General features: G+C 53.8%; 1 protein-coding gene across 8 annotated transcripts in view; it reads left to right on the plus strand.

The window, feature by feature from the left end:
* Positions 1 to 12,937, plus strand: part of LOC118509596 (mediator of RNA polymerase II transcription subunit 13) — a 53,735-nt gene that overhangs the window by 36,637 nt on the left and 4,161 nt on the right. For 7 of the 8 annotated variants that reach the window (XM_036050379.1, XM_036050378.1, XM_036050383.1 and 4 more), the window contains exons 4-14: positions 1,467 to 1,554; positions 1,668 to 1,751; positions 2,050 to 3,402; positions 4,452 to 5,018; positions 6,168 to 6,402; positions 6,487 to 7,145; positions 7,252 to 11,156; positions 11,230 to 11,462; positions 11,564 to 12,409; positions 12,518 to 12,641; positions 12,712 to 12,857. In XM_036050379.1, the coding sequence (XP_035906272.1) occupies positions 1,467 to 1,554; positions 1,668 to 1,751; positions 2,050 to 3,402; positions 4,452 to 5,018; positions 6,168 to 6,402; positions 6,487 to 7,145; positions 7,252 to 11,156; positions 11,230 to 11,462; positions 11,564 to 12,409; positions 12,518 to 12,641; positions 12,712 to 12,857 (8,240 nt within the window). The remainder of the gene's footprint in view (positions 1 to 1,466; positions 1,555 to 1,667; positions 1,752 to 2,049; positions 3,403 to 4,451; positions 5,019 to 6,167; positions 6,403 to 6,486; positions 7,146 to 7,251; positions 11,157 to 11,229; positions 11,463 to 11,563; positions 12,410 to 12,517; positions 12,642 to 12,711; positions 12,858 to 12,937) is intronic. The other variant, XM_036050386.1, reaches the window with a different exon arrangement.

Here is a 12,937-nt window from a genome sequence, read left to right on the forward strand (position 1 = left end):
AAATCTGCCCGACTCCGTTCGCGAACTGCGTGCTGCCCGTCCATCTAGAGTAGAGAGTTTTCTGTCATCACGCGAACACTGCTTGTCCGTCACGGTTTTGGGAGCGTGCGTGCGTGTATGTTGCCATCACCATCACCTGTAAGATCCAGATCCGATGATGATGGTCCAATTAAATTGACCGGAAAAGTATATTAACCGACTGCTGGCGCTGTGCCCTTGTACCATCAGTGCAGGAGGGTTATCAAGCCGAGAAAGAGAGAGAGTGAGAGCGAGAGAGAGAGAGAGAGAGAGAGAGAGAGAGAAGGAATGTAACACCTATAATAAGGCCTCCCTTCTGGTGCATATTGTGTGTATTGTTGTATTTTGTGAGGTACTTTTCTTGCAGTTTTCTTCCCGTTTCGTGGCAACCTGTTGTTGTGCGTCGTGAAGGTTGCGCGTGCCTGCCTGCCTATTGAACTTATAACCGTGGCAAGGTTTTGCACTAGAAAAAATACGATCCCCAGTCGAGAAACAGGTGTTGGTAGTACAGTTCCCCCCCCCCCCCCCCCCCCCCCCGATGCTTCTGGAACTATCTCGAGCATTATGTCTCTCGTTTTCTTCCCATAAACCTACTGAAAATGTCACTCGGTGGAACTCGCGATCAACAGTGCAATCTTTAAACACAACCAATAAAACTGCTGCAGCAAAAGCAACGAGAAAGCTTCTTCCCTTTTGGACATGCCAATAAAGAAAACTAAAAGTTGCATAAAACTTTGCATTCTAAAGAGCAAATTAGCTTTTCCTTTCCTTTCTTTTTTTTTCTATTGCTCTTTTCTACTCTACTTTACTTTTGCACCCATCGAAACTTTTCCCCCAAAATCATGCTTTTCCATTATATCCTAGAAACGAAACGGAGGAGCGTGCACGGCAAATCGACATAAATTGCAGCTTTTCCTGTGCGCTGCCCATGCTCAACGTGAGCCAAGCTCCACTCCTAGTAGTCGTGACATTGGACGATTTAAAAAAAGATTCTTTCCCTCCTGTCGTCGTCGTGTTGCTCTCTTTCCCTCGGTCTCTTTGCCACGGTTGACAGCCTTGACCGATGATGGGGTGGTGGGTGGGGAGCTCGGGATTGGTCCGGGACACGCCAAGGTAAATGAAACGATAATTTAATAAAAATGTCTTTACCTGGCTGGCTGCGCTTTTTCTTCTGCCAGCAAACGACACTTAAAATGCCCTTAATGTCCTTGTGGGAAAAGTTTGAAACGTCATCGGCGGGGAGCGTCATGGCGTGTTCCGATTGCGGTTGATGTTCTTTTAATTTGCAACTGTTTCGCTGACATTCTGTGTCAGTTTTACGTTTAATGGGGACTTTATTGGTGGAGTATTTTCAAATTTTTTGGGGGGAAAATGTTGCACTAAACCATGTTCTCTGTTGTAATAAAATATTAACGACCTTCTTCAATATTCTTTCCCTATCTTTACAGAAGCCGGTGACAAAGGCTCCTGGGAGAATGGACTCTCGTACGAGTGTCGCTCATTATTATTTAAGGCGTTACACAATGTGATCGAAAGGTATGTATAGGATGCATCCAGATGATGCTTCATTAGCTTGGTGCATAATAAAACGATCGTCTTATTCACACCCTCTCTTTCTCTCTCTCTCTCTCTCTCTCCCTCCCAAATAGATGTTTATTGTCACGAGGATTCGTACGAATTGGCCGGTGGTTCGTTCATCCCAGTTCGAACAGCGAAGGAGTGTTTGGCAAGAGGTAAGCGATCGTACACATATCTTACCCCTCTATTTCTACGGACCCGTCTATCCCGATCGTTAGCTTCCGGTAGCCCTTTGCTTGAAGAATGTGTAGCTAGGGTTACCAAACATGTTGGGATACTGTGGACGGTTCCAAGAGCAAGTACCCGCTACCGGTGGACCTCTGAGATCGATTGCTGAAGATACTTTGTTGCCTTCGATCCTCGTTCCACCACCGACAGAATGTTTCCATCTCGCAAAGTTGTACCTTCTCATCGATCCTGCGCGCTAACCGTTATCTCTCTTCCCCGTTTCAGCTCACATCACGCATCCTTTTCGTTCACGTTCTTTGTGCACGGCGACAGTACTGTGTGTACCTCGATGGACATACGGGAACATCCGCCGGTTCGGTTGCTAACCATGCGGCATCTCGAAGAGGCGCAACAGGCGCAACAGGCTGCCCCGAGTGCCGGTCCGAACGGACCGGCTAGCCCTTCGATGGCGGGTGTACCGGGCAGTGGCTCAAACACGCCCGGATCTCCGGGTGCTGCTGGTACCGGAGGTGCTGCTGGGGCCGCCAGCGGATCTGCGACCATTGCCTCGACGGATGCGATCGAACCGCGGGAGGTGATACTGGCACCGTTCGGGCTGGCCGGTACGCTGACGGGCCAAAGTTACAAAGCGAGCGATCCGCACGTCCAGAAGCTGCTCGACGACTGGAGCGCGTTCTACCCGATCTCGAACAAGCTCAGCAGCAGCACGGAGGACGGCTCCGACAACGTGCCGCCGATGGTGGAGATTCTCGTGGGGAAGCTGAAGATGCGCTACCCGACCAAGTACGTGCTGGTGGCCGACATGGACGACTGGACGGCGACCGATGGGCGGAGCAATAGTAGTAGTGCTAGCAGTAATAATAATAATAATAGTAACAGTAGCAGTAACAGCAATCAAACCGCCACACCGATCACGGCGATACCCACGATCGCAGCATCCGTTCTCAGTCGTGCCAACAACAGCAACGCGAGCGAACAACGGTCGTCCAGCGGTGGCTGCCCCATCAACTCAACCAGCAATCAACTGACGACGGGGGGCACCGGTGGCACCAGCAATGGTAATGCACCACCAACTACCAACACTACGACGATGGCCCGCAACAGAGACTCGTCGGCCGAAAGCAGTTCCGCTGCAGCACCTTCTCCCACCGGTACGCTACGCCAGCGAAATCACCACAAATCCATGATGACCCCACCGCTTACGGTACCGGAATCGCCCTCGAACGATCTCGGCAATCCGCTCAGTATGTCGTCGGCGTTGATCAACAAATCGCCCGCCGTCATACTGCCCGAACGTGTCTGGCAGGACTGCATCATGCATGCGCCTTCTTCCCAGACGACCAGCGCATCTTCATCAAGCGGCAGTTCAGCTGCTAGCAACGGCAGCCAATCGACACCCGGCAGTGGTGTAACAATCAAAACGGAACCAAAGGATACCAGTGGCAGTGGGGGCAGTAACAGCACCTCCTCTTCCTCCAACGCTTCGGCCAGCAATAGTAGTGGTGGCGGCGGCGATGAAAACTCTTCCGGCGCTGCGAACGGAGTCGACGCGAACGGGAACACTTCCGTGTGGGAAATTAGCGATCCAACGGTGAAAGTGTCCTGCTGCTGTATCAAGTAAGTGTGGCGCGTAGCATGAGAATGAACTGGCGAGAAGATCGCCAACGCTACATCATGTTTCATCCATACACACACACTCACAAGACCCATCAACACTACCTTGACGTTGAATTGTTTGCCCTAGAGACGAAAGTGCTCATGACTACTAGCCCTCATCTTGCTTCCTGTTTCAATGTAGATTAGTGCGTGTCCTGTTTTTTTAGATAGAGATGTGCAGCAGTAGTTTGCAGCATTTTAAAAGATGTGTTTTATTTGTGTAATCTTGAAAATAGTTCCTCGTTGTATTGACTTTTTATGTTAAATGTAGTTTAATGTGAACATAACAGCGATGTGGATTGTCAGCTGCAGTAGCGCTTTTAATGTCGAATAGTACTTGTTGTTTAAAATTGCTCTAGAGATGTCAAGGACTTGTTGGAGAACGGTGTTCCGGTGCAGAGAACCCCTTTCTCCGGAGCATACATAATTTCTCTTCCGGAGTCTTCATCTTGCAAGTAAGATGAAATAGCTGAAAGCTTGTTCATAATGAAACTCTTAAGGAAAATATTAGAGTTTGACTGTTGTAACCTCTTCGTAGGTCTTCCTTGCAGATCTATCATTGAGTCTCACTATTAAGCAAACCCCCCCATGTCTGTTATCCATTGTTTCCCGCTCAAAGATTCGCTACCATATGTGTGCATTTCATTTATATTCGCTTGTTCAATGTTGTACTACACAACCGTTTTTGGTTTTTATCATTTCTGCCTTTTTTGCCTCTTAATTTACGGCTTTTTTTATCACTTTATTATCTCTTATTCTATTCTTCTTTTTTATTCCTTGCCGTTTCTCTCTCTCTCTCTCTCTCTTTCTCTCTTTCTCTATTTATCTCTTTTACTGCCCATCGTGTACCGTGTCTGCCTGTGCAACCCTTTTTCCGCGAATAATACTTTTTAATAATGATGTAAAACCATTTACAAAAAAACCAAACCTGCTGCGCGAATACGTCTTCTCGACCCTTCCCATGCTCGTGTATGTGTATTGTGTATCCCGGGTGTGTGTGTGCGTTCCAGGTGTTGCAAGAGACCGCCATCTTCCGCGTCGTCCACATCGACGTCATCGTCGTCCGCTTCGTCCCTAGCAGGTGGACGTCTCGCACAGCATCAGCAGCAGCACGCGATCGGCGCAGCAGTAAGCTCCTCAGCAGCAGCAGGTTTGGCAACACTGTACACTTCCACACCATCGCCTGGAGGTGCTGGTGGAGCCGGTGGTGGTATGGTGGTCCATCCGAAATCTTCCTACTCGATCACTTACGCTGGTGGTGGTGGTAGTAATCGTGGCGAGAAGTACCACCACCACCATCACAGTGGAGGAGGACAATCGCATAAGGACCATCACCATCACCATCATCACCACCGCCCGCCGAGGGTTGCCTTCCACAAGCGACCACCGCAGGAAGCTCTGTTCCGTCCGGGTGTCAAACCGCTGAGCTTAACTGCTGCTGCCGCACTGGCTGCGTCTGCTGCTGCTGCTGCTGCTGCTGGGTCTGCCTCGACGGCTGCCAACGCTTCTTCGCCTGGAGCCGTTTCTTCCGGTGACAGCGCAGCCGATTCGCTCGAACTGGCCGACTCGTGCTTAAGGTTGGTTGTACCTTTTTAGCGATAACACATCAGCAAGGGTTGGGAGCTTTGGGTTGGAAGTTATCAAGCACACTCGCTCCCCGTCTCGCCACCCCATCCCTTCACCTTTCTGGTGATCGTTACCACCCCCACCACCACCACCACCAGAACACTTTCATCTCACAATCTTCTTACCTTCTCGGGCTGTCCCTACACTAAGGAAAGCTACTCGCGATCGGATCGCACACCACACCCACAAGGAAGCTTTTCCCTTCATAATGATCACAGACGCACACACATTTACACTTGTCCGCATTCCACTGTCACTGCTAGAAACTTCCGCTAGGATGGGAAATGGTCATACATCACGATGCTTATGCACACACACACACACCCCCTCTATCTACCGTATCTGCTGTGTCTGTTCCAGGTCCATCCGGACTCCCCAGGGGAGGATCATTTTCATCCTTCGTCTTCAGGAAAGATCATCAAAGCGTCAGGAAAATTTATTCCTACAATAGGTTTACAACTAGAAACGTTCCGTTTTGACTCTATTAGCCTTCATCACAACATCGTAACGCGGGAAGTAGTATGCTAAAGCTAAATTTCGGGAGATAAGTAAGGGTGTTCTTGCTTTAACACCCTAAAGCTCAATGTCCTGGTTGGTCAGAATATTCGTTCTGGAATAGAGTTTCGCTCACTAGTAGACCATCATCATTCCTTAGATGGAGGAAAACGGACCTAATGGTATGAACGGAACTTTTCGACTTGTGTGGACCTATTATTTTAATAGCTAAGACACCATGAAACTCCAGGAAAGCATCATTCCTTCGGTCGACACCGCTGAATGGCTGACAGCAAATACAACAACGTGGACAAACATCATTTACATTTATTAACCTTCTCCGTAGTAAAGTATTCCATTCATAACCCATACTCACTAACGTGTATAGCTGTGGTAAATGGATCGATCGTTGCATGGTGTGGTCTATTGTTCATTTATTCGTACATCTAACTTACGCTTTGTCATGTAATACGATTCCCCTCTGTACTATTGAGCAACATTGAATGAAACATTGATGAGGCAACATGCTGAGCAGTAAAGGCTTGGAGATGTAGAGGCTTGTAGAAGTTAAAGTTAACCCAAACCTTGCTTCCCATTCGCTTCAGGTCAAACCAAAACTGTGCCGCCAACAGCAACAGTGGTGCCGGTGCGGCGAACTCAACGGGCGCAGCAGCCGGCAGCACAACGCCTTACGGTGGACCACCTTCCTACTGTCGGAACCCGATGTCTATCGGTGATTCGCATCCGCTCCCATCCGAAGGTTCGCCGGCCAGTGCGGCACCATCACCGATGCAACCTTCGTCCGTATCTCAACCAACGTCGGTACCGTCCGGCGATCAGGTCTGTTACAGTTTCGAAGAGACCATGAATTGCTCTTACGCCCGCCATACCTGTAATATCGCTATCCTCCTCTATCCTCCACAGCTCATCACAATGTCTCCTCATCCACCTGCCTCGAACAATCCACGCAGCGTTCAACCCGGTACGCCCTGTTTGGATCATCTGGACAAAAACACACCGGCCCCGACACCAACCGATCAGCACGACAGCAAAAGCATTAACGCGTCACCCTACCACACACCATCCCATCCGGGTGGCGGTGGTGGTGGTGCAGGTGGAGGTGGTTTGACCGGAAACAGCGGCAACTCGACCGAAGCGCAGCAACAACAGCAAAGCATCTCGAATATGGGAAATTCGTCCAACAGCAATAGCAGCAATAGCTCCTCCAACAGTAGCTCTCTAAATGCGCTCAAGACGACCTCCTCACCGCGGAGTACGCTGTCGTCCGGCATCGGCAGTCTGAAGGTGCGATCCGAGTCATCGCTCGGTGCGGCGGGCAGTGGTGGTAGTTCGCTTGGCGGGGGCGGTGGTGTGCCGATGACGCCAAGCATTCACAGCGTGTACAGCTCGGCCCACCAGACGGCGGTGGCGAACAATTTGGCCAGCAAGCGCGAATCGATACTGCAAATGTTGCAATCGTTAAAGCGACCGTCACTGTTCTGCAAGGATTACGAGACGTTGCAGGGCGAGGACATCCCCAGCACGTCGCAGCTGCTGTACGATTATACGTGCGTCGATGCATGGTAAGCTTGTAGCGAAACGAAATCGGGGAACGATCGGGGTTGCTAGAAACATTCTACTAAAACCCCGCTGTGTGTGTTTTTTTCTTTCTCTCTTCTCCCTCCTCAGGATGAATCATCCCGTAAAGCGGATGAGGCTAGCGATGGAGGAACATCGGCTGGTGAAAAAGATTCGGAATCTCGATCTGTATGCAAACGAGCACAGCCGCACGATGACGGCCGGCTTTGGCGGTCATGCGGGCGGCCACGGTGGCGAACGAATCGGTGCGAATGGGATGCTAATGAAGGGAGCCGGAGAAGCGTCCGATCCGCTCGCTGATGCGCTCGGTGGTCACAATGGCGGTGGTGGAGGTGCCTGTGATAATGGTGCCTCAAACAACATCGGTGGTGGAGGATGCCCAACGCTGCTCGGACACGGACAGATCAAGATGGAGATTGGATGTGATGGTGGTGGTGGTCAGGGAGGAGGAGGAGGTGCAGGATTGCCAGGCAGTGGTATGGGAGGTGCCAACGGTACGCCGGACCGGAATGGACCATCCGCCGGGAATGGAGATGGCACCCTGCTGGGGGAGCATGAGATCAAGAAGGAAAAGGAAGAGAAGGGCCCAATCTTTTTAACGGACCAAGACCTGCAACCGTCGATCGATGATCTGAATCAGATTTTTGACGATGGAGGTCCGTTCAACGATGATCCGGATCTGCACAACACCCCACCGGGTTCGAACAAAAGCTGCACCGGCAGTGGAGGCTTCTCGGAGGAAGGTAAACGCTTCCCCGGGTCGAACCATCACTCCGTCAACAGTGGTATGCTGAGCCCGAAGGAGCTGTCGCAGATGTTCCCGACCCCGCCGAGTCTGGATCCGCACCCGAACTCTAGCCCGGGTGGAGGCGGCTGTCTTTCGGACGGTGGAATTGCAATCGATACGCTGGTCGACCTACAGATGTCGCTCTCGTCGGGAGCGGGCAGTGGACCGGCCGGTGCCGGTCCAGTTCTGCCCAATCTCGGCAGCCCGCAGGAGGAACCGATCGATGATTGGTCGTTTGTGTTTTTGCCACCACCGATCTGCCCTTACGTGGGTTCGTCAAAGTATGCTCCACTGCCGACGTTGCCGAGCCAGCTCATACTGCCACAAATCCCTGCGAGCACCACCAACCTGGTGTACAAATCGACCCGCCAGAAGCAGAAGGAACAGGCGGCTGCCGAACGCGAGAAGCAGAAGCTACGTGAGCAGGCCGAACGAGAACGCGAACAGCAGCAGCAACAGCAGGACCAACAGCACAACTCACAGTCCGAACATAATGCGCAGAGTACGGCAGCGAGTGGAGCTACCGGTGACCGGATCGGAATCGGAGGTCCTGCCGGTGGTGGCGTTGGGCTGGGACTGCTTCCAATCATCAAGCAGGAAGCAGGCAACCTAACGATACCGCAACCCTTAAGCACTCCCAACTCACTGCTTGGCGGGCTAAACAATATGAACGGATCGCTGAACCATCCCTACTCGAACCCACCGTCACAGGGTGCCCAATCGCAGCCCCATTCGCGACCACCGTCAGTAAACTCGCTGCCCGGTGGAATCATTGGAAGTGGAGCGGGAATGCTTAGTCCATCGCCTGCCGGGGCCGGTTCATCCGGTGCTCTGTACCACCCCGCGATTGGAGCAATTCCCCTGCCCCTACGTCAAGGCATGTCACCAATATCACCTGCAACGCCCGGCGGCTCGATGCGCGTACCCACACCGCAAGGATCGTGTCCACTGCCGTATCCCTCACCACTCGGCGGAGCCGGTCCCGCCGGCAGCCCAAACCCGATGGGATCGCTCAACTTCCGTCGCGCAACGCCCCTGCTTCCACCGCCCCCTTACGATGTGGCCATTGCCAGTCCGGCCAATTCCGTTGCAACGCCCTCCTCGTACCACAGCAAACAGTTCCCGCTCGAGGGCGTGGACACTAGCGGCGGACCGGGCTCGAACCGTGGTCCAATGACACCATCCTCAACGGGCCCAATGGGAACGACCGTGAACCAACCGCTCTCCTCGACCGGTGTGGGCTGTGCGAGTGGTGTCGTCGGCCCGAACAGTGTTGCGCCGGGTACGCGCAGTGCCAGCATCGAAACGAGCGCACTGCTCGTGAACGTGCTGCTGTACGATACGGCGCTGAACATCTTTCGCGATCACAACTTCAAAAGTTGTACGCTGTGCGTGTGCAATGCGGGCACCAAGTGTGTGGGCAACATACGGGGAGCGGACAGTGGACTGTACCTTGCGCTGCCCGGCACGAACTGGATGGATTCCGTCACGGCACCAGCCGACGGTGCGAGTGGTGCAGGCGGAGCTGGTGCAGTTGGTGGCAGCAGGAGCAAAGCGAACGCGCTCGCTCATCTCGGGCTCGGTAGTGGTGGTGGTAGTAGTGCCTTCGGTGGAATGTTAGGATCGCCGGCAGTCGCTGGTGCGAACAGTGACAAAACGATCACCATCAACACGGACAGTCTGCAGAACGGCTATCTGGATGAGGATCCGATCGATTGTCAGTGCGGGTTCAGTGCGGTGGTTAATCGGCGGATGGCTCACCGGGCCGGCCTATTCTACGAGGATGAGATGGAAATCACCGGCATGGCGGAAGATCCGGCCGTGCACAAGAAAAGCTCGCTGTTCGAGTTTCTCAACGGTACGGCGAAAGCGATCAAGATGGAGGAGTCGATCGGTGGTGGAACGAACGGCGTTGGTGGTACGTTGGCCACACCCGGCGGTGCTGCTTCTGCTTCCACCGGTGGTACGGACAGTTTACCGCTTACGCTCAAGGTGATGGACTTGCTGCGGGAGCAGTGCTCCGTGGTGCAGAGTTCGAGCAATTCCATCCACCGTGCCGTTAATCGGTACCGCGGACCACTGTTCGGTCGCGGTGCGGAAAGTGGTGCCGTACATCTGCTGGAGTATGTGGACGCGAACGATGTGATCAGCTTGGCGCTGGAACAGGGCCGCCTGCAAGCCATCAACGAGAGCAAGATGGATGTGGACCAGCAGCAGCCAGCGTCAGCATCGTCCTCCTCCTCGTCCTCACCAGGCAGTGGTGCGCTCGTCAAGGGTGGAACACTGCGCGGTGTAATGAACGTGCACAAGTGGCCGTTCCTGCGTGCTGGCGGACCGAAGAGCAATCAGGACATTGTGCGGATAATGAAATCGATGCAGCCGCTGCTGCAGGACGCGTTCCACAAACGGTGCACGACGCGGCTGTGGGATGCACCGTACACGATACAGGGTCCGCTCACGTGGCGACAGTTTCACCGGCTAGCGGGGCGCGGTACCGGCCAGTGTGAACCGCAGCCAATTCCCTCGCTAATCGTCGGGTACGAGAAGGACTGGCTTTCGCTTGCCCCGTACGCCCTACACTACTGGGACAAGCTGCTGCTCGAACCGTACTCGTATCCGCGCGACGTGGCGTACGTCGCGATCGTGCCCGATAACGATTTTGTGGTGGCGAAGGTGCGCACGTACTTCAAGGAGCTCAGCACTACGTACGAGATGTGCAAGCTGGGCCGGCACACACCGATCAAGGGCTGGGACGGGATACTGCGCGTTGGCAGCCAGCGTGTGCTGAAGGAGACGCAAAACTCGAACCTGGACGAATGGTTCACGAACATGGGCGTCGATCAGCAGCGCAAGACCGGTTCCTCCTCGTCGTCCGGATTGAACGAGCTGCTCCGGCTGTACGCGCAGACGTGTCAGCAGCAGCTCGCACCGTACCTGTCGAAGGTACCGTCCGACAAGAGTCTGCTCGATCCACCCGAAAGCCATCACCATACGCCATCGGCATCGTCCGGTTCGGCGTCGGTTTCGGGCGGTGGGTCGGGAGCTTCCTCGCTTGGCAGTGGGTCCATGAATCAACCGGGCGGGAACGGTATGGGACAGAACCGAGGCGACGGTCCCGGGCAAAGTCCGATGCCGCCACCACCACCGAGCACACCGGATTCATCGCAGCCCGGTGATAAGGCACCGAACACACCCAAATTTGATCACGGTAAACAGGGAGCGGACTTTTTTTTGTTTCAAAACGATGATTTCATACCCTTTTGTTTTTGGTGTTCTTGCAGACTCGGATAATCGTGATCAGCTGAATACCTCCTCTGCCAGCCCTGCCGATGGTATGCGGATCGACGACGATGGGAAAGATCCGCCGCATATCGTGCTGTACATCGTGGAACCGTTCACGTGCGGTAATGATTCGCCGGATGTGGAACGGTTGGCGTGCCTTTCGTTGCTCCGTTGCTACTCAAACATCCTGAACGCGGTGCCGGATTCGATACGCAGCAATATCAGTGTACAAGTAAGCTGAAACGGCTTTTCGAATCAAATGGTTCACTCCGTGCACGTTATTAAGCTAAAACTCACCGTCTCTCTCTCTCTCTCTCATCACACCCTTTTCAGATTATCTCGCTCGAAAGCATTCTCGAGCTCGGTCGCAACCGGAACCGATTGCGTTTAAGCGATCACATGCGCTGCCTAGCGCTGAGCGTGTTCTCCCAGAGCCGCAAGTACCTCGCCCACATGAACACGGTTAAAAGCTTGACCGGGTTCGGGACGGCAGCCAACGCGGAACAGTTCATCAAGCGCAAGGACGACAAGAATCGTGTCCCGTACCGGCTCTACACGCCACCGTACGTGCTGGCAAGGTCCTGCGAGAAGAGCGAAAACACGGAATCGTTCGGCAAGACGAGCATGAAGCAGCAGTGCTCGATCATGTACTGCAGCTACTGTCTGAGCGAGGATCAGAGCTGGCTGCTCGCGGTGGCGACCGACGATCGGGGCGAGTTTCTGGAAACGGTCACGATCAACATCGACATTCCGAACCGGGGTCGCCGGAAGCGTGCCTCCGCCCGCCGGTACGGCCTGCAGAAGCTGATGGACTTCATCCTGGGGCTGATCTCGCAGACGGTACAACCGTGGCGGCTGGTCGTTGGCCGTATCGGGCGCATCGGGCACGGTGAGCTGAAGGGTTGGAGCTGGCTGCTGAGCAAACCGAACCTGCAGCGCGCCTCGAAGCATCTGAAGGACATCTGCGAACAGTGCTCGCTGATGCATCCGATCGCGGTGCCGAGCATACTGAGCGCCTGCCTGGTGACGCTCGAGCCGGATTCGGATCTGCGCGTGATGTCGGACCAGTTCACGCCGGACGAACGGTTCAGCCAGCGGTCGATGCAGTCCCCGCTGTCGACGCCACAGGATGCGACCTGCACACACATACTGGTGTTTCCGACCAGTGCCAAGGCGCAGGTAAGTGTCGCCGGATGTGTCGTCATCCTGGGGGGTGGGGTGGGGGTTGAAACGTAGGGGGGCGTGTACTAAGAATGTGTTCTTCTAATTTTGTAACAAAAAATACAGTCTGCCCAGGCGTCGTTCAGTGTGATTGGAGAGCTGGATTTGGGTGAGGACCTGAACATGGTCATCATGGACGGAGACGACGACGACGATGGTATCAACATGATGGATGTGTTCAAGTGCTGGGGTAAGAAACGCGGGGGGGGGGGAGTGAGCGTTTGAGCGAGTGTTTAATCCACAATCTGTCCGACTTGCAGATGACTTACCGATGCAGCAGATAAACATGCCCCACTCAAGACCCGGCAGTCCGTCCCAGTTTGAGGGCAACCAGCAGAGCCCGGGCGAAAGTGGCTCTAAGGGTGCTGGGTCGCGCGACGGCTACGGCTCACAGGATTCGGAAGAGGTACGGCAGTTGGCAGCTCGTAGAGCTTAAAAGGAAGTAAAACATCTAACCTGTGTGTGTCTTTGTGTCCGATTTTTCCT

The sequence above is a fragment of the Anopheles stephensi genome, chromosome 3, assembly GCF_013141755.1.
Source record: "Anopheles stephensi strain Indian chromosome 3, UCI_ANSTEP_V1.0, whole genome shotgun sequence".
Taxonomy (NCBI): Eukaryota; Metazoa; Arthropoda; class Insecta; order Diptera; family Culicidae; genus Anopheles; species Anopheles stephensi.